General features: G+C 45.7%; 4 protein-coding genes across 5 annotated transcripts; 1 reads left to right on the top strand and 3 right to left on the bottom strand.

Moving 5' to 3' along the window:
* Positions 1–326: 326 nt before the first annotated feature.
* On the top strand, positions 327–3,893 carry znf277 (zinc finger protein 277). Of its 2 annotated transcripts, XM_067234734.1 has the most exons (12): positions 327–354; positions 721–931; positions 1,044–1,132; positions 1,208–1,290; positions 1,573–1,664; positions 1,768–1,878; positions 1,967–2,099; positions 2,223–2,290; positions 2,576–2,672; positions 2,779–2,821; positions 2,939–3,113; positions 3,577–3,893. In XM_067234734.1, exons 1-12 carry the CDS (start codon positions 327–329, stop codon positions 3,755–3,757), a joined length of 1,311 nt encoding a protein of 436 aa, XP_067090835.1. In that variant the 3' UTR covers positions 3,758–3,893. The 2 variants fall into 2 exon arrangements, with proteins under 2 accessions (XP_067090835.1, XP_067090836.1); XM_067234735.1 differs by lacking the exon at positions 2,939–3,113 and having other exon boundaries at positions 337–354.
* Positions 3,894–4,398: 505 nt separating this feature from the next.
* Positions 4,399–8,867, bottom strand: tmem168b (transmembrane protein 168b). The gene is made up of 4 exons (XM_067234687.1): positions 7,434–8,867; positions 7,197–7,339; positions 6,658–6,932; positions 4,399–5,988 (listed from the first exon to the last, which is right to left on the bottom strand). The coding sequence occupies exons 1-4, from the start codon at positions 8,568–8,570 to the stop codon at positions 5,441–5,443; spliced, it is 2,103 nt and encodes a 700-aa protein (XP_067090788.1). The 5' UTR covers positions 8,571–8,867; the 3' UTR covers positions 4,399–5,440.
* A 2,300-nt stretch (positions 8,868–11,167) lies between these two features.
* Positions 11,168–15,416, bottom strand: bmt2 (base methyltransferase of 25S rRNA 2 homolog). Its single transcript, XM_067234688.1, has 5 exons — positions 15,246–15,416; positions 12,911–13,052; positions 12,622–12,750; positions 12,161–12,275; positions 11,168–12,059 (listed from the first exon to the last, which is right to left on the bottom strand). Exons 1-5 carry the CDS (start codon positions 15,406–15,408, stop codon positions 11,430–11,432), a joined length of 1,179 nt encoding a protein of 392 aa, XP_067090789.1. The 5' UTR covers positions 15,409–15,416; the 3' UTR covers positions 11,168–11,429.
* Positions 15,417–17,591: 2,175 nt separating this feature from the next.
* ppp1r3ab (protein phosphatase 1, regulatory subunit 3Ab) lies at positions 17,592–24,100 on the bottom strand. Its single transcript, XM_067235145.1, has 5 exons — positions 23,214–24,100; positions 22,825–22,877; positions 22,657–22,739; positions 20,918–21,934; positions 17,592–20,515 (listed from the first exon to the last, which is right to left on the bottom strand). Exons 1-5 carry the CDS (start codon positions 24,098–24,100, stop codon positions 18,884–18,886), a joined length of 3,672 nt encoding a protein of 1,223 aa, XP_067091246.1. The 3' UTR covers positions 17,592–18,883.
* Positions 24,101–25,514: the final 1,414 nt, after the last annotated feature.

Raw genomic sequence — 25,514 nt, 5'->3', positions numbered from 1 at the left:
AAGATAACGAGAGGGAGAGGAGGTTAAGAGAAAGTATGGGTGTGAGAGAGACGTAATTGTTGAATATGACACATAGATATGGCATGAGATTTGTCCACAATCATGATAAAACTATTAGAGATACCTCACTGGTTGTTGGTTAGAATATTTACTTCATTGGTGTAATTAAGTAAGCCAACTAATATAGTGTGTAAACGTGCTATGATTGTGTTGAGTTTGTCGAAGGGAAGCTTTGGTTTTGGCACCATCTAGTGACCATCCACCAGAAACTTCTGATTGGTCAATTATCAGCTGTTAGGATACGCCACGTGACATTAAGTTTGAAGATGGCTGCCAGCATGGAGGATAAAACGGGTACGTGTTTCTTGCTCAGAGCAATTTAACTCATGACATGATGATACAGCTCTCAACAACAGCTCTCTACTCTCTGAGCTCTCAATTCAGACAGTATTGCTAATGAGAAACTAAACTTATTTTCTCGATCAAAATAACACCAACGGGATAACGAGCTAGTAGTTAGCTACATGTAAAAGACAATTACAGACTACATAGACAAAACACGTATATTGTACATTGGCATGTTACCTATAATCTGATTAATACCACGTTCTTGCGCCACTGTTTCATCTTAAACCAAAAATAACGGCCTGGGTGTCGAGCTATAACCATAACCCAAACTTTGACAAACATTGCCAAAGAACGAGTTGTTTTCCCTTTCAGAGGAAGAGGACAGTATCCTGGAGGCCCTGTGCTTCCCAGAGCGTCCCGCTGCCAGCACCTCCAGCTCATCCTCTCGGGGCAGGGAGGTGGTCACCTGCATTCTCTGTGCGGACTCCTGCCCCCTGTCTGAGAAGGACCGCCTCCTTAAGCACCTGGTTGTGGAGCATAAACTGGTCATCGCTGATGTCAAACTAATCGCAGACTTCCCTAAGTATGTTACCTGTTCTTAGTGTTCTCCGTACAGAAGAGAGACGTTATAGACTACTTCGAGATTACTGGCTTTTAAATGCCACAGGAAATAAACGGTGTAACCTTTCATTTAGGTACATGCTGTACTGGAGGAAGAGATTCACAGAACAGCCCATCACACATTTCTGCAGCGTGATTAAGACAAACTCAGAAGGCCCTGTTGGTGAGTGGACCTTTATGTAGGTATAATTGAAATTCAAATAATCCTTGGTTCTAAATTCACTCCCTGCGGTGTTAGACAAACAAGAGGACTTCTTCCTCCTGTGTGATGTTCTCCCTGAGGACCGGATACTCAGGGAGCACCTCCAGCAGAACAGACTGGTGAGTTTCTCAGACCAGGAACTGCTGCTTGTCCAACTTCCTCAGTAGAACTTGTGCTGTTTCAGCAGTTTTTTTCACACAGCGCTCCTTTTAAACTAGCTAACCACTCAGCATTCAGAGTTGAAAACATTAGTTAATGGTTACCTTATAACTTAAATTAGCAGAGAACATCTAGTTTTCAGATAGCTAGTGGTAAAGAGCTAACGAAGACCTACTGAAGCGATCCCTCTGCGCGGTTTGTAGGCACACGCCCCACGTGACTTGTGTTTCTGGGACCTACAGGAAGAGATCTTGGAGCAGCAGCAGAGAGAAAGAGACGACAGCAGCTTCCGACGAGACTGCATGTTTTGCAATGAGGAGTTCATAGGGAACAGGTGTGTTCCCGTCCAGAGGGCCTCTGCCCTGTCCGGGTCTGCAGTACTACTGACGCTGTTCACGCGTAAAGCAGAGCCATGTGACGCTGTTCTCTCATCCCAGGTCCTCGCTGCTCAACCACATGGCCCGGGAACACGCTTTCAGTGTGGGTCTACCCGACAACATAGTGTACTGCCAAGAGTTTCTAGACACGCTCCAGGGCAAACTGGACAAGTGAGATTGAGTTTACACTCCAGGACGACACTGATGTTGGAGGGAGCAACTGCATGATTATGAAGTGATTGTTATGTTCTGATCTCAGTTTGCAGTGTCTCTACTGTGAAAAGACCTTCCGAGACAAGATCACGCTGAAAGACCACATGAGGAAGAAACAGCATCGCAGGATTAACGCTAACAACCACGAATACGACCAATTCTACATCATCAACTACTTGGTATGTCCTGGTGTCTGTGTGTCTATTTAAGCCTCGCAAACATATGGGTACGCATGTGTTTATGGTTTAGCTTGACTTGAAAGATAAACTATATCACAACGTTTTTCTGCTCAATGGTACCAGGAACTGGGGAAGACTTGGGAGGAGGTCCAGTCCGAGGATGACCATGAGATGCTGGAAGATCAAGATGAGTGAGTCTCCCTCTGGTGACACTGTAAAACATTCGGGTTCAGTGTCAGCTGTCACAGGCCTGTACAGCAGGGGTCACCAACCCTGTTCCTGGAGAGCTACCTGCCTGAAAGGTTTCGCTCCAGTAGTAATCTACCACACCTGTTTCTAATACCTGAGGTGACTCAGGTGGCTGGCTTTTGGTGTGTTACTCTGAGGATCTGATACAATCCTACATAAAGACAGTTATGAGTCATGTTCAAACGAATGGGCTGACTCGATGTTGGGTGGCTGTTTTTCCTCCGCAGTGATTGGTCAGATTGGCAGGCTCACCCGGTGTGCGCTGTATGTCTGTTCTGCGAGCACCAATCAGAGACCATGAACAAGATCTACGACCACATGGGGGTAAAGACACAGTTTGCTAAACAGTGAAAGCATGAGAGCATAGTAGTAACATTAACTGATCCTGGAAATTCTCAAGACTTGTCTTTCAAAGCCTTATTTTTTCCAGGAAGCCCATGGATTTGACCTCCACAAGTTGAAGTCAGAACTCAGTAAGTAACTCCAGACAATAACGAAACAGCACCAACACACACACAGACACACACAGACACACACACACACCAAACAGTGGTTCTGTCCAACTCACCATCCTGTGTGTCCTTCTATAGACCTGAGGTTCTACCAGCAGGTTAAACTGGTCAACTACATACGCAGGGAGATTCACCAGTGCCGTTGCTATGGCTGCCAGGAGAAGTTTTCCTCCAGGCCTGAGGTCCTCCGTCACGTGGTGGACGCAGGCCATGCCATGATGCTTCCAGAGATGTCCACATGGGACCAACCTCAGTGCGTCCTCCTTTAGTTACCTCTGAGTTGTTTAGAGATGTAATTATAGTTCTGGATAAAAACACACAACAGTGGATTGACACTGCAGTATGCGTGTCTCAGCTATAAGTGATTCAGATATACCCTCGTCTTACCGGGCCGTCAGTCACTGTGATCAGTAAGGAAGCTGTTCTCTCGCTCCACAGTCACTGTGATCAGTAAGGAAGCTGTTCTCTCGCTCCACAGTCACTGTGATCAGTAAGGAAGCTGTTCTCTCGCTCCAGTCACTGTGATCAGTAAGGAAGCTGTTCTCTCGCTCCACATTCACTGTGATCAGTAAGGAAGCTGTTCTCTCGCTCCACAGTCACTGTGATCAGTAAGGAAGCTGTTCTCTCGCTCCACAGTCACTGTGATCAGTAAGGAAGCTGTTCTCTCGCTCCACAGTCACTGTGATCAGTAAGGAAGCTGTTCTCTTGCTCCACAGGTACTACTTCCCCACGTATGAGAATGATGCCCTCCTGTGTGCCCTGTCTGACAGTGACAGTGACAGCGAGGGTCACGGTGGAGATGTCCCTGTCATCGCAGAGGACATCTCCAACCTCAGGGCCTTGAAGCAGACCAGCGTCCTCAACCAGCTGCTGAAGAACAGAGGAGCCAACATCTAGCTGGATGAAAGCGTGACCCAAACAGGGACGGGGTGTATTTTTCTAATGCAGTAAAGTAATGTATATTTCATTTTGATAACTGCTCGGTACATCAAACACACCATGTGTTCTGTTGTAAATAAAATATTTAACACAATGTAATCTTGCATCACTGTTAAACACACTGGTTGGTGGTATTGTGTGTAAATATATTGTTCTGGGAACTTAAGTCTTTTTTGACCTCTTCACAATTCTTCCATTTCTATAGCAAATCCTTTTTCTTCATGTGGTGTCTTGACGGGGGTGGTGTTGGGTCTTCGGTATATTGTGAAAAGTACTACCTCCTGTCCTGAGCTGTTACAACCTCTCCTAGCAGGCCTAAAAGAAAGAGGGTTGACTGCACTATCTAACCACTCAGACCAAGTCAGGAACCATGTCAGAACAAGGTGCAAGCTGGTAACCCAGAACAGTTCTGCCTTCCTGGACCACAGAGGCTGAGTTTGTCTGGGCTCTGGTTAGATCTCCTCCCTGCCTCAGCTTTCTGGCCCCACTACTGGGATCCGCACAGGCAGTCACATTCACACCAGCAGTTTGCAGAAAGTGTCCACAGATGGTGTACATTGCCTCCCACAAACAAGTGAATCAGACTATATCAAGCAAGATAGTCTGTTTTTATTGCATAGTCAAGACATCATCCAATATTAATATAAAATATTTTCCACATATGTACACAACCCATACATATTTGATTAGAGCATATACATTTCCTCCAAATACCATTGTCACGCCTGTAAGACATTTCCCCACATTCCTCCAGATAGTGCAATTGATCTGTTTCGGCAGTCACAACTATTGTTCTGGACTGTGTGGTTGTGGCCTGCCCCAAAGAGTATGAAAGAATATGCACTGCACATCAGTAACAGGAGTGACACTCAAAGGCTTGCGGTGGTTCAGAATATAAAGCAGAATACAAAAAGGGTTTGTAAGAAACAACTCTTGAAATACAAATATCCAACCACAAATCAAGTCTTATTTTTCTCCTAATATATAAATCTAAATAATACCGTGTCATAACCTGAGATTTGTTGGGGGGGTTGAGTTCAATATCCATTTCAGTTTCAGAATTTATTTTATAACATTAAAATAACTTTATATTTTTGGTTTTAGTGTGAAGGCACAGAATCTATTAATTTTGAATCTGACTGAAAATGGTGCTCGCTCTAGTGCAAAGGTCTGGTTCGAATGGAATAATTCCTCTCAAACTTCTCATAAAAGAGATAACATTCTCCATCTCTTCCCATCCGCAGCACATATATGGAAGTTCCACTGCCTATTTACGCTTGGAGAAGGAAGTTGAACATCAATGAATGCAGGAAGAAAAAAGTCTGTGTCAAATGTCATGATAACCAAATGTTTTGTGTGTGCAAAGATGACCGCCATTTTGGTATATCAAATGTGTACATATTCTTAATCTAACAGCACTTTTACTTAATATAAATCATTCTAAACGTTATATTTGTCAGTAACTGATCCACAATCCAAAACTGTCTACTTGGGTTGAATAAATTCAGACCAAACATTGATTCAACTACTGAAAACTATTTAGAAAACTACCCTGAGCTCTGAAAAAAAAGAAGTTATCAATACGAAGTACAACCTCAAGCGATAAGGAGAAAGCATAGCTGAATCTTAGAGAGCCTATTTCTAGGTTCTGACCAACTTGAAGCCATGGCCCGTGTCCAGCACAGCAGGGGGGAACCAGTTTAGTTTGACTCTTTTGAGGCACCGTAGGCAGATGTTGCAAGCCCACAGCAGATTCAGACCAGAGCACCACAGAGCCATCTGCACCACAGGGTAGGTCAACCGTGGGAAGTACATCCTCCAATGATTGGTGACATCACTTCCTGTAGGCAGGTGCAGCGTGTAGTCGCTCCATTCCTTGGAGATTCCGTAGGCGGCAGAGACCGTCCTACCCCTCTCCGACCACTGGGTGGCGCTGTTGGGGTTGCAGTTGAACTCCACCCATTGGGAGGTGAAGGCCCCCAGCTGGGCAGAGTCCTGCAGCTCCAGGTCGCTGGAGCGGATGAGCAGCGCCCCCTGCACGGCCACGTACAGCCCCTCCACGTCCCGGGCAGCCTTCACCCAGGGCATGGCGTTGTCACAGTCCAGGACCAGGATGAGACGGGAGCATGCGGTTCCGTTCTTCTCCTTCCACCACTCCAGGATGCGGTCCAGCGACAGGCTGTCCCCTCCTGAAGGACGAGACACGCACCAACAACACAAGTCGGTCAAGTCGTTAGGTCGTTGTTTTTTTTTACAATGGTGACATTTTACTGTTCTCAGTGAGGGGAAAATGATCTAAGTTTCACTTGAAAGATATATATTTGGGGAATTTTTTAACTCCTTGTGTTATCTTCGGGTCATTCTGACCCATCAGTAAATGTGACCCGCCGTCGTATTGCGAGAACTTTACCGCATACAAAAATAAAGTGAAGCATTTTCTTTTAACCGTTGGGCTGTCTCAGACCCCCCACATTGCGATTTAAAATATATACGGTTACAACATATATTTTTGTATTTGTTTTTGTATTGGGTAAAATTGGGTAAACACAACGATGGTTCATTATGAACCTTTGGGTCATGTGACCCGAAGGCAGCACGAGGGTTAATGCATTATTGGACAGTATTTTCGTGAAGTGTGACAGGGGAAGACATGCAGCAAAGAGCCATGGCCGGATTTGAACCCAGGCCGCCTCAGTCTACACGGTACTGGTGCTTATCCTGTGAGCTAGCGAGGCGCCCCAGAGCAAGGTACATTAGAATGAGTGAGTTAGGTGGAAACCTACGGTTCTCAATGAGAGGAGAAAACTATTTAAGCTTTACTTTAATAACACAACAGTTAATTCCGCCTCCATCCTGACCTGCCAGGGCCCACTCCCCGGTCCGGTGTGTGTGTCCGCTGTAGAACAGGACGTAGGTGTCGTGCCGGGGGCCGTCGGCCGTGCGGACCTCCAGGAAGGCCTTGATCTTGGCCTGCAGAGCCTCCAGGGTCAGCCCGCTCGTGGAGTAGTCGCAGCCGAACGACTCGATCATGTGGTGCGAGAAGAAGCGCTGCATGGTGTTCAGCATGTCTGTGGAGCGCAGGTTCAGATCCCGCACCTGGTCCGGGGGCAGCAGGGTGGGCTGGCCGTCGGGGCTGAAACGTGGGAGACGGGAGGAAGTTAGTTGTGCAGTTAAGTCTTGTTTAGATCCCGTCTGTGAGCGTGGAGGTGGGTTTAAGTGCTGCTGATCTGTAGGCATCGGTGAAGCCCTCTGTGACATTGCTTGTAAAAAGTTCTATACAAAATAATTATATTCAGTATTATGATCATTGGATCAAGATGGCAGCATGTGTGGGTAAAAAAAAAGTGTCTGGCGTGTTCTGGATGAAACGAAGCTGAGTAGGGATGAAGTTTCTAACCTGCAGTAGTTGGTTGGGATGACCACGGCGTAGCCCATGCAGGTCCCACCCAGGCAGTTCCCCAGCTCGTAGAAAAGCCCATGAAACAGAGACTCCAGGGGCAGGACCAGTAGGAGCATGCCCATGAATATACTGCTGGAGGACTGGGACACACAGAAACCATCTATTCAACATCGACACAGAACAGGAGCATGCGGCAGGCAAAAACAGTGTCTGTAAAATGTAGACCACGCCTACCTGCCATGACAACGCTGCGATGACTGAGGTCGACACCAGACTGAAGAGTACCAGGCGCTGAGAAATGAGGCAGAAGTGCCTCATTCCCTTGGAGGCCATGACCTTCTCCAGGCTGCCTCCCCCGGGCCCCTGGGCCAGGCTCACCCTCTGGCAGTCGCTCAGCTTGGTGTGGAACCCCCACACGGTGATCACAAACACCACGTGGCAGATGACCCAGAACACACCGCACACCACGAAGGCCGGGATCTTCAGGTACCACTGGTGCAGGTCGGCCAGCTTCACGGCGGCCAGGCCGAAGAAGGCCCCCTCCACCAGCAGCAGGGGGAGCAGGGAGAGCTTGCGCCACAGGCCGCGCCACAGCAGCAACGGTAGCCAGCGCTCCGTCACCGATAGCCCGCTGTAGTACACGTCCAGCAGAGGGTCGCAGATGAGCTGGCTGAAGAAGCAGGCCAGAGCGAAGGGGTTGGTGGGGGCCTCCAGGGACCTGAAGAAGAGCGCCGCCGTGACAACGCTGAAACAGACGAGGTTAGGAAGAGCCAGGACAGCTTTCATCCGGAGGGCCACCATGACCGCAGCCATGGCAACCACCAGGACTACGACACTAGTGGACTTCTGGATGGGTAGGACGACGCTGGCTGTGGCAAATCCCACCAGCTCCAGGAACTCCGCCGAGGTGAGAAAGGCAGGACGGTATCTGGTGCAACCACACAGCCTTTCCAGCAGAGCCCAGAGCGTCCTTATCCCAAGACTGGCCAGCAACAGATAGTTGGTCGCTTGCTCTTTGACGTCATTCTCCAGGTCCTTACTGTTGATGAAGCACAGCAAGCCCAGGAGGAATCCAAAACATAGGTGAAGAAGTCTCAGGCTGACTGCCTCCATGTTGAAGAAGTAGTACAATATGCTTGCTATCCCGAGGACTAACAACGCCAAAACTAAAATAACAAGGATGGTGGATTCCGCACTCTTTTCCCATCTGACGTAGAGCCCCAGGCACAAGGCCACCAAGAGGTTTATGCCGGACAGGTATCCCAACCACCGGATTGAAGACCACATGTTCACCTCTCCATTGACCTCATCCAGTCGGGTCATAGCAGCATGAAGGCAGTGACTGACACAGTAGCGTAGTATGCGACACATCTTGTTGACGGATGTGTGACGTCCAGATAACTATTTACACAGGGTTATCTTTATACAACATTTAGGTAAGGTTATACCTAAGCTGACTTAACGGCTACATGTAACTTATTAATGATTGCTGCCGGTGAAGTATGCTAGCCGTTAGCTAGCGAACAAACCATCTTTGCAGGCAAGATTAGCTAGCGCTAGCTAGCTAGCTGATGATCAAACTGGCCTAGATCGTGTTAAACGCTGACTACATGCAAAGCTGATGAAACCACAAAGACGAATCACTAGAGGTATCTCTTGTTAGTACAACGCGCAAGTAATGTCCTTCTTTTCCCACTTTGAAAACTTTCAGTCAGATGACCACCGCCATCGGGCTTGTTGGTATCTGAATCTGAATTCATGTAGTACGGAACGGCTGAAGGGACAATCTTGATCTCATATTTGTGCTGGAGCAGTGTTACATTTTAACCATTGAAGCGAAAACCTGCCATAAAAACATTGTCAGGAATGTTTATGTATTTATACCAATAGAATCGGACGGCTGCCCATGGAGTCAATAACACAAACACACTGCATTTATATTCATTTATAAAAGAGAAAAATACAACCATTCTTTAATCACACATTGTCCTGTTTGTCCAATGATGTAATACTGAAATGATTCTAATGTTGCAAATGAAGGATGGAATAAAAAGAAAACCATGGAAGACAAACAGTTAAAGAAACAGTATCACAAAATGCTTTCGGGTAGATTGGACAACCTCCAAGATGAGACAATATTAAAAAAGCATTTTTTTCTTCCTGTTACAAACAGCTTAAAGTAAACTAAGTCTAACAAATGTTATGTAGTTGCCTTTTGTGTTATATTTAGTAAAATAACAGGCAGCAATGGCATTTTTTTGGGACTGAAACTGCAAATGTATACAGCAACTGCCAATTGTTTTAAATTGGTGATGGACACTTGAACATGACAGACACTTTGGCAAAGGAAGCCTGTAGTATGAAGCCAGGTGAAAAGGGAATCCAACATGGACTATGTGCAAGAAAATATGGTTGCGACATTGCTGGGAAAGAAGGCACCTTTTGGGCTCCAGGTATCCTGATGAAAGAACTTTAAGGAACCATAATATTGGTCATATTAACAAGACTATGTTCCTAAAACAGGACTTACATTTGACTTGTGGCACCCTAATGGACTGTTATTGATCAAATAAAGTGCCATAGACAAATACATTACAACACATTCTCACATACACACCCTCACATACACACCCACACACAGATGCTAGTGTCATTTACTGGGCTCTGCCCCCCCCCCCCCCCCCCCCAAAAAAAGGTACAGTACTTTCAGACTCCCTACTGCTAAAATGCACTTGGATCCGAGAAAATGTGACGATAGAAATACAGGATAATAGTGCAAAACCTCACTGAGGTAAATCTGATGAATACATGTGACAAGATCATTTGGGAAATCGAATTTGGACTATCAAATCAGGTATATGGCTGTTAACTTCATGCATGTAGAGGACTGAAATACCGAAGGGATTGTTTTTATGATAAAAGACGTACTCGTACTTCAGTTGTATGAAAAACACGGTCAAACGCAAGATATAATGAAAACAGAACAAGCCCAATATTTGATTTAAGATCAACAATGTTGCACTCAATTCCTCGATGGTAAATGTCCATGTAAGGCCAAAGCAGCAAGATATATGAAGAACAGCAAACAAGCAGAGGACGTATTGATAAATCACCTCTGCTGTGACAGTCTGAAAATGTCTCAACACAGAACAATGACTACTGAGCGACCCTCCTGCCTCGTCACACAAACACCGTCACAGGTCCTCTGTCACAGGTCCTCTGTCACAGGTCCACTGTCACAGGTCCACTGTCACAGGTCCACTGTCACAGGTCCACTGTCACAGGTCCACTGTCACAGGTCCTCTGTCACAGGTCCTCTGTCACAGGTCCTCTGTCACAGGTCCTCTGTCACAGGTCCTCTGTCACAGGTCCATTTCAGTAAACCTAATGTGAATGCCTACCTTAGTATGGTTTTTAAATGCTAAAAATGCTACAAATATATATTTATTCTAAAAGACAAGTGAGCCACAGATGCCAAGTTAAAATGGCATTGTCGACTATGTGTTCAATTTTCTCTTTTTTTTTTTTTTTTTTTGTTTTACATTTTGCACGTTTTTTTTGTAACTAAATGCACACCAATAATTTGATAAAATTGATTTAAACTGACAAGCCAGCAAACCTAATTCCATCTCAATGTTTTCACAGAACAAGAACAAACTTGAGTTACTATCTAAACTAAGTAGCCTGTTGGCTTAATACGGAAGCGTATACTACTTGAAGACTTCAAATCTACTGAAACATACAGAGTATAAACCAGTTTTCTACTGTTGTCATAAGCATGACCTACTGATAAACGGTATGGAAATCATGGAGCTGGCTAGATATCTCCAGGGCATTCAGCTTACAAGTCTATTCAAATAACCCTACATTTGTTTATCACAAGAAAGTATTATGTAACTGTGTGTGCATTTGTGTTAAGAATGTAATCATGTCACATAAAAAAAAGAAAAAAAAGAAACAAACTCACTTCTGTAAACGTCTTTCTTCCACTCTGTGCAAACTGCATCATTTTGTTTGGGTTTAAGAGGAGAAAAAAATGCAGCACATTAATTTGGCAGCTCAGCAGTTGAGGGGGTGGATAGATGACAGAGAGAGAGAGAGGAACAGAGTAAGATGGGGAGAGGCAGAGAGCGGGAGAGAGCGGGAGAGAGCGGGAGAGAGAGAGAGAGAGAGAGAGAGAGAGGGGAAGAAAGAAAGAGAGAGCCAGGATGTAAGTGTCCCAGCCAGCGTTCAGCTGTGCAGCAGGATGGGGTCCTCCAGCTCGTGGAACAGCCCCGAGCTGCTCTGGCTCTCCCCAGAGTCCGAGTCGTACGGCGTGTCAGGCAGCTCCGTGAAGCCCCACGCCAGCTGGTCGTCTTCAAAGTCGGAGCGCACCTGGACGGGCACGTCCGCGTAGTCGTCGTCCTCGTTGGAGTGGAAGTCCTGGGGGATGAACAGCATCTCCGGGTAGTTACGGCTGACCAGGTCGCTGCTGGTGGTCAGGGACACCTTCCGGAAGGCGAGGAGGTGCATGTGGGAGAACTTGACGTATTTGTACCGCTTGAAGCCGAGCGACTCCACCGCCACGCGCCAGCTCCGCATCATGAGGGCGTGGCGGTTCTGGTGGGAGGAGTCGGGCGTGATGATGAGCAGGAGGCCGTGCAGCTGGAGCAGCTCGTGGGCCTTCTTGCAGCAGATCCAGCGCTGGTAGGGCGAGGGGAAGTAGGAGAGGAGCAGGGAGAAGACCACCACGTGGAACAGCTGGGCGGGGAGGGCGTCGATGGGGCTACGTAGCTGCCGCAGGAAGGCCTCCACCGCGTCGCCCGCCAGCTGCAGAGGCTGCTGGAGCTGGAGGTTGAGGAAGTCACACTTGTATACACTCTGTTAGGGAGAGACAGGAGACACACAGGTTGCTGTTGTGGGTCGGTTATCGAACTACCGTGAATGGTAGAGTGGGACGTGGGAAGTGGATGGGCACATACCTCCACCGCAGGCACTATGTCGATACCAACTGTGAGGAACTCATCAAACTTCAAGAATGGGTTGAAACAGCTTCCCACATCCAACAGATGCATTTTTCCCAGCTGAGGAATTGAACTGCAACACAGAAACCATCACTTATTAATAAGTTTACTGGAAGGAAGAGGAGTAGCAGACGCTCTTATCCAGAGCGACTTACAGTAAGTACAGGGACATTCCCCCCGAGGCAAGTAGGGTGAAGTGCCTTGCCCAAGGACACAACGTCATTTTGCACAGCCGGAATCGAACCGGTAACTTTCAGATTACTAGCCCGACTCCCTAATCGCTCAGACACCTGACTCCCAACTACAAAGTGTCATACTGTATACCCTGTGGAAATGTCACTAAAGAAAAAACAGGGATGATGAAAGAGAAGGGAATGAGGGGGAGGGTTAGGAGGGGTCAAAAGGAGGTGCGGTTGTACCTAGGGACTGTGGTGATTGGCTGGGCACTCAAAGCCGGGGCACTCACAGCCAAGGCCAGCCTCGCACTTTTCTCATCCTTCTCCAACATTCTCTTCATCCCACCATCCAGGAAATACTCCTGGCAGATGCTGGGAGGAAAAACAAAGTCACATGTTATTACCTCATGCATAACTGTTAAAGTAACAGCAACGTGATGAGGAAAGTGGGAAAGGTCCGCAGAATTGTGACCGCTGTGGTGGAGGTCTGCGAGGCGGACGGCGTCTCTCCGGAGCGAGGCGAGGCTCTGACCTGCGGCACCACTCGATGCGACCCTCTCCCTCCTGGTTCTGGGTCCAGTGGTTGTCCGCCAGGTTCTTCATGGCCAGGGCGTACTCAGTCAGGGTCAGCTCGTCCTTACAGTGCTCCTGCCAGATCTTCTCAAAATCCCCCACTGCAGACGGAGCAACACACAGAGACGTGAGAAGACGGCAGAACCAAACGATCAGAACCACACGATCGTGGCTTCTGTGGCTCATTCAGCATTTTATCCTGTTCCAATCCATTACATTCAGTAGACGTTCCAATCCATTAGATTCGGTTAGAAGAAAACAATGCATTTCTGTGTTACATAAATCAGCCATGTTAAACCACAACATTTTAAATACCTACTTGCAAACGGCAGCCACCCAAAAAGTTGGATTAGAGTGGGATGACCTCTGTTGCTATCACAACAGCTGAAAACGCCCAGGGCTAACGCTCAATGCATACTGCTTGACTTTAGCACTAAGCAGAAGCAAGACTTTAGTCTGAAACTTTACACAATTAGCTCAACATTCATTGTGACGGCATGAATCCCCTTCTCCTTGGTCTTCATGAGTGTTGGGCAGCGGGTCTGTTTTCGTGTGAAGCGAACACGCTGAGGAAAGCAACCCCATGACCACCAGAAAAACACCATATCAGATTTAGAGACGAAAACAAGTGGGACTGAAGTAAACAGCAGTGCCCTACAAAGCATAACTGCTGTGTTACAATGCCAGGCAGACCAGATCATGCTTTACTCATTAACCAGTCCTGTCATGGGGTCCGCTGACAGGGCCACACTGAAAACACTGTGGCTTCCTACCCTGCTAATCTAGAAGTCGGCTCTACATTACCCTTCTGTATAATGACAAGTGTTGCTGGTGGTGACTGTGTGGATATTGTATACTTCCTCCTCTGGTTGAAAAGGGGTGATTGTTGCTCACAGTGTAAAGCAGACCATGACATGACCGTGACATTCAGTCACTCATCATCATTACTATTTCTGAAGTTGATAAAAGGCGTGATGCACATTCTTTGGACTAAACCATCAAAGGAACCTCAGTGCAATAACAACACAACAAGAGCACAGTTGACTGGGTCTCAAACTACAGATGCCAAACACCATCTCTAAAAAACTGTAATAATAAAAGTGTATTTGCTTTTAAATGGCAATTATGGTTACAACTAACAGTTTGGCTCTATAAAGATCAGTTGGACTAGAGTAAAACACCCCTATTTCATGGTCCTACCTAGACTAATTGCCATCTTATAGTTGGTTAAATGGAATTAAACAGACAAACCCTTCCTGATTGCAGGTGTCTAACGTGTGCTAGTGTGTGTGTTGTTTGGCTTCTGTAAATGTTGAAAGCCATGGCCAAACCAGTTTTACATTTCTGCTTATTGAGTGTTTTCCATACTGCATGGTCTGAGAAGAGTGAAATTGAAAAATAAGTTATTGTTCCCCATGGCAACATTCTCCATTGAAAGAACTCTTATATGGCAGACTTTGTATTGATGTGAGAATAACCACAGTTTAAAACCGTTAAGCTGACATAATGTAAGCAGTGGAAAAATACTACATTTTTAAATTTGGGACAGAGTCCTGCCCAAGGGGAATCCTCTTTCTTTTCTCAGTTTGGCTTAAGTTCTGCAGTTATCTAGTGATCAGAATGAATCAATTTATTTACGAAAAATAAAGTCTCACTGTGGACGGCCGTTGATATATGCATCATCAGCCAGTCTACAAACAATAAAACATAAAATGGTGGTAGGACTACCAATCTTTTAAAGGTTGTTTGGAATTAAGATACTTGATGGATAGTCAGAACCAAGGAGGGTTTCTAAGTATGTCGCGTTGTCTAGTCGTTGTTGAGATAGCAAAACGTCCAAGCAGGAATTCCTAGGCAGATCAGCACCAACCAACAGATCAAGTGCATACTTCACCTTGGTTGTCAGTTATTCAGATAATGAAAATGTATACTCTTATATATGTGCAAGCCAACCCTATTATAAATTAAACCATGAGAATAGCTGGCTAGAAAGACTATAAAGACCGATGTCCCTTATAGTGATTTATTGATCAGAATGACGGTGAAAGACAGAAGAGGGAAGTTATTGATTGATTGAAAGACAAGGCTATGCTAAATGATACTCGCTAGTACTACAAGATTGCTAAACTGGCTGGCTGGTGAGCTAGCTACCTAAGCTACACAACTTGGCCTTGTTTTCGAGATTTAAATACCCATGGGCCATGTGGCCATGACTGTAGAAGACCGATTTCTGTCTGGCCTGCATTTTTGTTAGCCAACTAGCTGGCTAACGTTAGCTTAGCATTAATTCTTACCTTCTCGGTATTTTCTTCGCAGTTTTCTGTGAACATTTTTCACGACTCCAGATAATTTTTCCTGCTCTTTTTTCTTGCATCGCGTGTCATTTGGTATAAGAACGTACAACGGCTCCGTTTCAGATTCTGTCTCTCCTGTCTCTGCATTGTTCAAGGGATCCATAGCACTGCGCCGTCGGTTCTAGTCTCTAGCTACCGGCGCACCGGTCCACAAGCCAACAACGCTCGAGCTGATTGCCTCGCGTGCACACACATGCTGCAGGGCTGACAGCTGCACAGCCAACCAGAGAACCAGGAACAGAAACGCCTTCAAACGGCATACAGACCGCTGTCTGTCTGTGCGCTGCACTTGAAATAAAAGTAAAATCTCATCTGAATATTTTTCAGAGCCGATACAAAAATGCTAGTTAAATAATATACACTAATACAACTGCGAGTGAAAACAGAAACATTCTGAACCGAAACTTTCTTATTCCCTTCTCAACGGCAGTCACTGTATTTTCAGGCAAGACAAGAGTGACATGGCAGCTGTTAACCGATTTAGATGAGGTCCAACGTGATACCAGTTGTATACCAGATATATACTCCATACGAGAACACTAGTACCAGATATCTCATATACAATACAAGCTCAACTCTGTAATTTGCCTCTTTTAATATAATTATTGGTATGTACTGTGTGAATCTACAGCAGCAGAACTAAAGGGTAGCCTACCAAGGCTAGTTTAGCTATGCATGTAGTGCCAAGGATAGCAGTATACTTTAGTGTTTAGTGTTACCTGAATCCAAAAGCTACCATTCTCTAAGGGGGACATTTTTACATTCAAGCCTATGTTGTACCATTGTTGTCAATGATTAAAGCCTAAATAAATGGGAAATTAAATGCTTTATTACTTGAAATTGTTAATATTTTTGCTTGTAAACATGTGGGTGTCCTCCTCAGAGCACTGTAGTTAAAATGTTACAAACTTCCTTTCTAGTCCTTCACAGGATGTAGAAGAGCATCCTTTCAATAATAACAAACACATGATAGTGTCTTCGGTATTTATTTAGCCCTTTTTGGGTCACAAAAATAGTGTCACAGCTGTTATTTTTAATGCTGTGTCATGTGATGTATCCACTTCCTCCATAGAGGACAGCTGGCATCAGCATCATGTGAGGACTTAAACATGAACATCCAGTCATTTAGCAGAACGTGTAGTGTAATAGTGACAGCAACATTTCCAGCAATGTTATAATCAGTCTAAATGCTAAAATCATCTTTAACGGCAGTAGGGAGATCCTACAAGGAAAGTTGTTGGATCTCAAAATTAATTTTTTTTTTACACTTTGATGACAGTGTGATTCAGTCACAGGTTGATTCACACAGGCTTGTGTGTGTCATTGCCCTGCTTCTGGCACAAGGCAGCCATGCCATTAAACTCTAACATGACACCTTGACCTGTATGGCACATAACTTAAAGATAAACAAACGACATGGCACTGACAGACATCATATTATTTGACTATACTGACAGTGTTTTGTTCAATCATTCACCACACTGCCATACCTTTTAGATTTAACATAAATTATGGCTTAAAAAATAATTCAGCCAACAAGCTGTGACCTAAATCTAAGTCATAAGGAAACAAATTCACACCTAACATGTGTCTGATGTATCTTCCACATCAATATGGCATTGTGGTTCTCCGCTGGCTAAAAATGACCACTTGTTCGTCTGTGAAGCACAAGGGAGTGATAATCCTAGCAAAGGACAGTCGTGGAGGCCCTGACAAGCAGCTGCAGCTGGGAAGGCCCGACCACAGCCAAAATGTTTAAGTTCAAAGGTCAAAGTTAGTGGCACTGGCTATCAAGTTACTCAAACAGTGTCCAACCAGTATGGCCATCTTCATCATCGTCTCATGTGTGTTGTTTATGTGCTTTACGATCTTTGATGTTGGATCAGGAGACTAATACCGCTCTGGGTTTGATATGTGTAAGCAGAGAGGTCCGTTGGGAGGTGGAACAGTGAGGACCAATGCAGTAACAGGACGTTAAGTAGCGTACGTGCACTGGGCCGTGTCGTCCGCTTGCATTTTTCATTTCGCACTATTTTGGAGACCAGTATCATCCCCAGGGACATTGGAACAGTGGTTTGAACGAAGGATGTGCAGTAAAAGAATAACTTGTCGCACAAGTATAGCTTAACAAGTATTTATCTAGTTTTGGCCCTTTTTAGATTAAACACAGCTCATGAATGTGTGCTTCATAATGTCAAGTGCGATGATGTGAATAGCTTCATGAGCCGCTTCTGAAAGTGAAATAGCGAGGCTACAAACATTTTTAAACAGAAATGACTACAAGTGATAACAAGGTTTGAGCAAAACAAAACATTCAACATATCAGAACGACTAATGCACTGCAGGGCAAGAAATGTAATTCAAAGCCAAAATGCAGATATTCTTTTATTTGTATACTATGGTGTTTCAGGTAATGGCACGTAATTTAACTTGTACGATGGATAGTTTGTCTCCCTCAACATGATAGTGTTCAGATAATTAACTGCAGATCATTCTGTTATGAAACAGACATTTAAGATCTTTTCATAACTGCATGCATGTTTTACTTATAAGACTGGCAACATATTCCGTTTTTATTCTGATTTACCAGGATGTTTAAAGTGATCTCAAGGACACTGTAATCTAATATGTCTGCTTAAAATACAGCCTCACAGCCTAGCCTTGACAGCCCAGGACATCATGGAGAGTTCTTCTCCAAGGGTTGTTGGTGTGATGAATGGAGCACCACAATACATTTCAGGCTGTTGATATCTTCATCAGAGAAATCATGTGTTGTACACCTCTCTCTTTACAAAATCTAAAATAATGTACACTGACAGATGAATAATTACTATTGCACCTGCAAACATATTAATCATTAAACATTTTCATAAATAACTAATATATATATCAATGGAAATCATACAATAATGTTCTGCACCAGACTCTGGAAGGATTGATATAAACAATCAAATCTGTTTCAGTTACAAGTACAGCTATCCTATCCCAGACACAGTCTGCAAAAAAACGTGTTTAGTTGTAGTCTTGGTGGTTGTGGACAGCGTTCCATCTCAGTTTAACATACTTGACACAACATGCATCCTGCACGCTTTTAAAGGACTAACCCTAAAGGTCGCTCAATCCATTTTTTTTAAATATTTTTGTCAGAAAAGGAGTTGAATTGCAGCTCATTCAAACAACAGTCAACAATTAGCAATAGTTTGGACAATGTGCAGATATCATACAGAAATTATTTAATTGGACAAATATTGTATTTCAATTGTAATTAGGCCTACTGTGAGCTACAATGCATTGTCAGTGTCAGAAAAACTGTTTGTTTGAAAAAATAAATATCATACATATATATGTACATTAACCATATACTATTGAATGTATATCTTTTTAGTGATATCACATTTTGAAGTGATATACTGTGTTATAGTAAATGTTTTGTGTAAACTGTAATCCAGCAATTGATTACAGAAACTGCACAAAAAGATTGTTTGACCATTCTATCTTCTTTTGTAGAATCACTGATAATATACAATACATACAAACGAAGATGTTCTGATAAGGCATGTGATAAGAGAAGACAGTATCTACACTGATGGATGTTTCTGGGTAACAGGCTCAGGGCTTGTACGTTCCTGAACTGTGTTGTCTCTCGGAGTTTGTTTCTCTCCCTGGCAGCACAGCCAGAGTACAGAGAACAAGTAGAGAGTGAAACAGGCCAGGAAGTCATAATGATACGCCACAACAAAGAACACCACTAACAGGAAGGAGTACATCAGCGCTTTGGAGATGCTGTGAAAGGAGAAAGTTTCCCTCCACCATGCTAGATTGTTCTCTGCACTGCCCTCTCCTTTGAATAGTGCAGACAGTGAAGTAACGGGCGGCTCATCCACCGTTTCAAAGTCCAGCAGATCCTCAAGAGCGTCATTGGGTTGCTCCTCGTCCACAGACTCGCTGATTGACGGCATGGGGGAAGGCAGTTGTTTACTTCTGCTTATTGAAGGTCTTTTTCCAAAGCTCGTAGCTACAGGTGTGTCCTTACTGCAGCCTGCCGTTGCCAGAGCAGCGCCCTGCTTCTGTGCGGCCCTCAGGCTGTGCAGGTACAAATCCATCTCGTCGTCTGATAAAGATTCAGTGGAAATACTGCGCTCATCCCCGTCCTCGTAGCAAGGTTTACCTGCTCGGAGCGGTCCGTCTCCTTTGACAGAGTCCATCTCTTCTCTTACCACACTGTACTGGTCGTTGTCATGGTCTGCACAGTCATCGTAAGGAGCATCTTCCACAATATCGAGATTTTCTTCATTCCTTTCCCATCTGCTGTCCTCTACATGTGTGTTCTTAGACTTGTTTGCGTTGACTCTCTCGACCTCACTACCACTCTCAAATGTGCTGTTTCTATGTTCTGCTGTTAGTAAATGATCTGCAGCTTCAATTTGTGCCTTACTCCCTATCTGGTCCTGCTCTCCGTCAGTGTATTCATCCCGCTCTCCTATCTCGACCTCATCTGTCTCTCTACCAATAATAATCTCTTCTCCATCTTCCTTATTTACAATTTCTTCTTCATCCTCCACCATCTCCTCTTCCTCCAACTGTAGCTCATCATCATCTTCTTCCTTGATCTCATCTTTCGAGCCTTCCACCTCAATCTCCACCCCGCTCTCATCCATCTCCACCCCCTTCTCATCCAACTCCACCTCCCTCTCCTCTATTTCTTCAATCCTACACTCGTCTACATACATCTCCTCCTGCTCCTTCTCTTCAACTATAATTTGTTCTTGTTCTACCATCTTCTCCTTCTCCACCAGCTCTTCCAAAACCTTATCAACCCTCTCATCACTATCCTCCTCTCTCTCTTCTTGATCAATCTTGCTTTCCTCTCCATCTTCATCTAGCCACATATCCTCTTCTTCCTCTACAATCTTCTCCCAGTCTTTTTCATCAACGTTTTGGTTGTCACACTTCTGTCTCTCATCAAAATGTGGATCTTTTGAGGATCCATCATGATCTTCTACAAAGCCAACATCCTTCTCAGTGAATGTCACAGCTAATTTATCTCCCTCTTCAGACTTTGAGTCATATTCTATGACATCCTTCGTATCCCGAATATTTCCACCACCCTCGCCTTCTGTTGGTAGGATTGTTTTACCACACCAGTCGTTTGACTGAAAGCCGTCCTCCTCTTTGTCAGATCCTTTCTCACTATCCAGCGATATGCAATCCTTGTGGAAAACAGGGCCATCCTTTTCTATTGCAGCCACACAGTTATTTGCGTTCAGGGTGTATACAGATGGCTTACTTTCAATACTTGGGTGATTTGGCATTTTGGTTGTGGATGACTCAACTCTGAGGTCACCATCTATAAGCTCTGACATGACCGTATCTGTATGTAACCTATCTGTCCCTGTGGACCGTTCACCAGTGGGGACTGTGAGAGGACTCCCTCTTTCCTCTGGCAGCTCTACGCTCACAAGGTTTGGTCCCCAGCTCGCATGTGGGACCATCTCAGGACTGGGGTTTTCTGGCACTCTGACCAGAGTTTGTGTTTGTAAACCCACCATGTCTAAAACACTCTGTGTTGTCGCAGATGTTGTGTCTACAATCTGTGTTTGTGCCGATGTGACCTCGGGTGGGATTTGAGACGAGGAATTCCTCTTGGCCTGGTGAGGGAAGTGGTCTGCTTCAGATGGGCCTTGTGGGGCCTCGGGGATTGGTGCTGTGGGAGCCAGCACGTCTGGACCAGTCCTGGGAACACATCTGTCTGCCTCATCAGAGACAGGTTTAGACTGCCCACTCAGTCCAAGTACTAACCAACGAGCATCTGATTTAAGCGGTTCTCTCTGATTCCCTGACTGTTCTACATGAGTTCCACCAGAATCTGATGTCAAGTTGAAACCGTAGTCTATTTCATGTGTGGAGGCATATCTCTGGGAAATGCCTGTAGCGGATTTTCCATCATGCAACCTTCCCCTTGATAGACTTGTTTGATTCCTTTTATTGGTTACATTCTGACGGTCACTTTCTACTTGACAAAACACCTGGTGGTAAAGTGGAGCCAGAACCGTTCCAAATGTGACGCCACTGGTCTGACTGACTGGGACTGCAGAACTAACAACATCATCAGGAAACCCTACACCTGGGTCATCTGATTCACCTCTTTCCTCCACCACAGTATTCTCCATCTGCATCAAGATACTTTCCACCATCTCATAAGACATGTTATCTGTTTGGCAGGAGGGAGCATGTTCATCTGTCAAAGCTGATAAGTTGTTGGAGATGATAGTGACCTCAGACCCTCCCAGGTCTGACGTGATAGGGCCGACAGCAGAGACAAAGTCCTGAGATCCCGCAGCCTCATTGGTGGAAGGCCTGCCTGTCTTGTCCGACGTCGCCATGGAATCGGATTGAATTTGCAGTCTGTTGGATGTGTTGTGCTTTAGTGGCTGTGGTTGTGTCTCTGGTCCACTTGGAAGGCTTTTCACAGTAAGTGTGTTGTGTTCTGTCAGAGGCTGAGATGGGTCCACTGGCTTGTTCTTGTTTTCACTTGTAAAGTCGTCTCTCTGGGAAAAGTAGTCCCTAACGCGTGCCATCCTCGCTTCCTTGCGGCGGTTCCTTCGAGTACAGTTCTGTCTGCTCTCCACCTATCCATTAACAAGGGTCACACACTTTATCACCATGCCAACACAGCCTTCTGTAACTTCTGCCATTTACATTTTTTAAATAAAATTATAATTACATGAAACGATGACAATGTTTAAAAAGGTGTGGGTTACCGAGGAATTTGATACAGTGAGACGACTCATGACACTAACTGGTTACCCTTCTCTGAGGCGTAGATGTATACATGGAACATGTGACTGCATCATGGTACATGTTATGTTCTCATGTGTCACGAAGATGCAACCAGCACACGATGGAACATAGTGTCACTAACATTGGCAATCATGTGACAGATTCTCAACAGGAGCACCTGGCTTCCCTCTCTCTCTGTGTCCTGGTGGAACCCAGGCCAGTCTACACCAAAAACTCAATCCGTTCAGAATATTCAAAAGTGTTGTGGAAACTGATTACATCTGATCGAAGTGATTTAAGCAATTTCTATAGCTATATACTTCTATAACTATATACTATACTATATGTATACAATATAGTAATTTTTTGATCAATTTATTGTTATTATTTACTTTTAGAGATGAGATTACATGAATAGTTCGAGTCACACAAATGTTTTGTTTCGACAAATGTTTTGAGTAAAACTTTCAACTATGACTTAGCATGTGTGTGCTGATGGGACTCAACAGCATTATTGAAAGGTTACATGAAATACACATACTGTGTTGTGTTCACCTAGCAGCTCGCTCACCATCAGTTTCTCTTTCTCTTCCTCAGTTGCTCCCAAGCTGTCAATGTTCGGCACGGGCTTGTTGTCTTCATGCTGGGGTACACCTGGAGAGGAGATTCAGTACTGGTTTAAGATGTCGGTTCTCATGTGACTGTCATTGAAACATTCATTTAAGTACAAAAAGCTGACCTGTATGTTCAGCATTGGTTGATGAAAAGTGTTCCTCAGTGGTAAATATCTGACTGTAAATGAATCAGACAAAATACCTTAAATTGTAATATATATTATGCTGTAATGTATTACAATAAAATCTGTAATATTATTATTTATTGTAACTAACATCAGTAAATATGTTTTACTCATATAATCACAGGCAGTTTAACTCTTAATGGGGCCTAACATGGTAGACATTCTCTGGTAAAAAAAAAATACTGATAGAAATGTCATCTTTAAAACTACACAGAACATGGTACTGTCCGGCTTTTAAAGATGACTGTACCGTCCAATCAATAGTTAGTTCGAAAATGTAAACGTTCTTTAGGTGCTATCAAGATGTAATTGTATAATTGCGACTTCACCTTATGGCCTTGAGACAACTTTTCTTTTGAGCGTCACTTTGCAGTTTTTCTTTAGTCTCTTTGACTTTCTGGTGACAGAACAGGACATAGTTCCTGTCACTGTTGTTGGCCCAGAAAGTGCCTATTGGGGTCTCGTAGCGGAGACAAAAGTCCACTCTGGCGCCCTGCGAGCCCGATGCAGGCACCAGGGTGAGCTTGAAAGAGAAACAGTCTGTTACTCCATCGCCAGACCCCGGCACGTATTCTGCCAGCAGGTCAAAGTGGCTCGCCCACGCGTCCAGACTGGTGCGGACATACAGCATCTTATCAAAGGAGAGGTTGAGGACGCGGATGACCCCTCTGAGGACGGAGGTCCCTGGGAGCAGCTCAACGCTCTCCAGCTCCAGCTTCTGCTGCCTGACCCTCAGTGCCAGCTCCTGGGACGGCAGCGGCAGCGTGAAGAGAGTGGACAGGTCATACTCCTCCACCTCCTTCCCGTCTCCCTCCAGAGGGTCCCCGCAGCCGGGCAGCCTGGGGATGTCCCACGCGTCAAACTCCTTCACCGACACCAGGCTGAGCCCCAGGACGTCAGCGAAGGACACCCTCCTGGATCTGGACGGGGGCAGCTCCAGCTCAGAGTCTTCGCTCGACACGGACGTCTTCCTCCGGGGGCAGGGGGACGACTTGGGCTTGATGCCGCCGACCTCCTCCTCGTCCTCGTCGTCGTCTCCGTCCCAGCTGCCTGGGACCCCGAGGAGGTCCCCGGCCCCGGTGGGTGTCTCTCCTGCTGCAGGCTCCATGGGGCTCTCTCTGCGATTGAGTGAAGGGGAACCACAGAGTCGATGCTTTTGGCAACTGACATTCAACATGCTGTGCCCTGACAGATGGAGTCGAGTTACAGTCCACATTGTAGCGAGGGCCAGCACTATAAATAGGTGGCTCGAGACTTAAGCTATGCAGTCAGGGCTCAGGAGAACAGTGGGAAAATATAATACCAAATCCTATTTGAGATGCAGAATTGCAACAATAAAGTGTTGGACATTATTGGGAAAAAAAAGAATTCTCCTCTAAATACTCATTCTGTCCTTGTAAAAGTTTTCCTGTCATTGTAAAATATCTAAAGTATGTTTGCATCTGTGGGGTAAATAATTAACTTTTATTGAACACAATAAATATATAATTTATTGGGCTTTCTTCAGTAATTTCATTTTACTGACAGTAGGTCACATACAGTTCAGCAAATAACTTGGAGCTATTTGCAGTTTGGGTTCACAAAATTTGAATGGGAATTATTTATATTAATGAGTCCACTAAGGTGGGGTACTGTTATGTACTGTTAGGAGTGCAGCACAGGCAGGCTAGGAGGAGCAGGCAGGCTAGGAGGAGCAGGCAGGAGAGGAGGAGCAGGCAGGTTAGGAGGAGCAGGCAGGAGAGGAGGAGCAGGCAGGTTAGGAGGAGCAGGCAGGAGAGGAAGAGCAGGCAGGCTAGGAGGAGCAGGCAGGTTAGGAGGAGCAGGCAGGCTAGGAGGAGCAGGCAGGAGAGGAGGAGCAGGCAGGCTAGGAGGAGCAGGCAGGCTAGGAGGAGCAGGCAGGAGAGGAGGAGCAGGCAGGCTAGGAGGAGCAGGCAGGTTAGGAGGAGCAGGCAGGAGAGGAGGAGCAGGCAGGCTAAGAGGAGCAGGCAGGATAGGAGGAGCAGGCAGGTTAGGAGGAGCAGGCAGGAGAGGAGGAGCAGGCAGGAGAGGAGGAGCAGGCAGGCTAGGAGGAGCAGGCAGGAGAGGAGGAGCAGGCAGGTTAGGAGGAGCAGGCAGGCTAGGAGGAGCAGGCAGGTTAGGAGGAGCAGGCAGGCTAGGAGGAGCAGGCAGGAGAGGAGGAGCAGGCAGGTTAGGAGGAGCAGGCAGGCTAGAAGGAGCAGGCAGGTTAGGAGGAGCAGGCAGGAGAGGAAGAACAGGCAGGTTAGGAGGAGCAGGCAGGAGAGGAGGAGCAGGCAGGTTAGGAGGAGCAGGCAGGCTAGGAGGAGCAGGCAGGAGAGGAGGAGCAGGCAAGTTAGGAGGAGCAGGCAGGCTAGGAGGAGCAGGCAGGTTAGGAGGAGCAGGCAGGTTAGGAGGAGCAGGCAGGCTAGGAGGAGCAGGCAAGTTAGGAGGAGCAGGCAGGCTAGGAGGAGCAGGCAAGTTCGGAGGAGCAGGCAGGCTAGGAGGAGCAGACAGGTTAGGAGGAGCAGGCAGGTTAGGAGGAGCAGGCAGGCTAGGAGGAGCAGGCAGGTTAGGAGGAGCAGGCAGGCTAGGAGGAGCAGGCAGGTTAGGAGGAGCAGGCAGGCTAGGAGGAG

This window comes from Osmerus mordax, chromosome 4 (assembly GCF_038355195.1).
Source record: "Osmerus mordax isolate fOsmMor3 chromosome 4, fOsmMor3.pri, whole genome shotgun sequence".
In the NCBI taxonomy this organism is placed as follows: Eukaryota; Metazoa; Chordata; class Actinopteri; order Osmeriformes; family Osmeridae; genus Osmerus; species Osmerus mordax.
The sequence above is the reverse complement of the archived record's forward strand: the minus strand, read 5'-3'. Positions and strand labels throughout refer to the sequence as shown.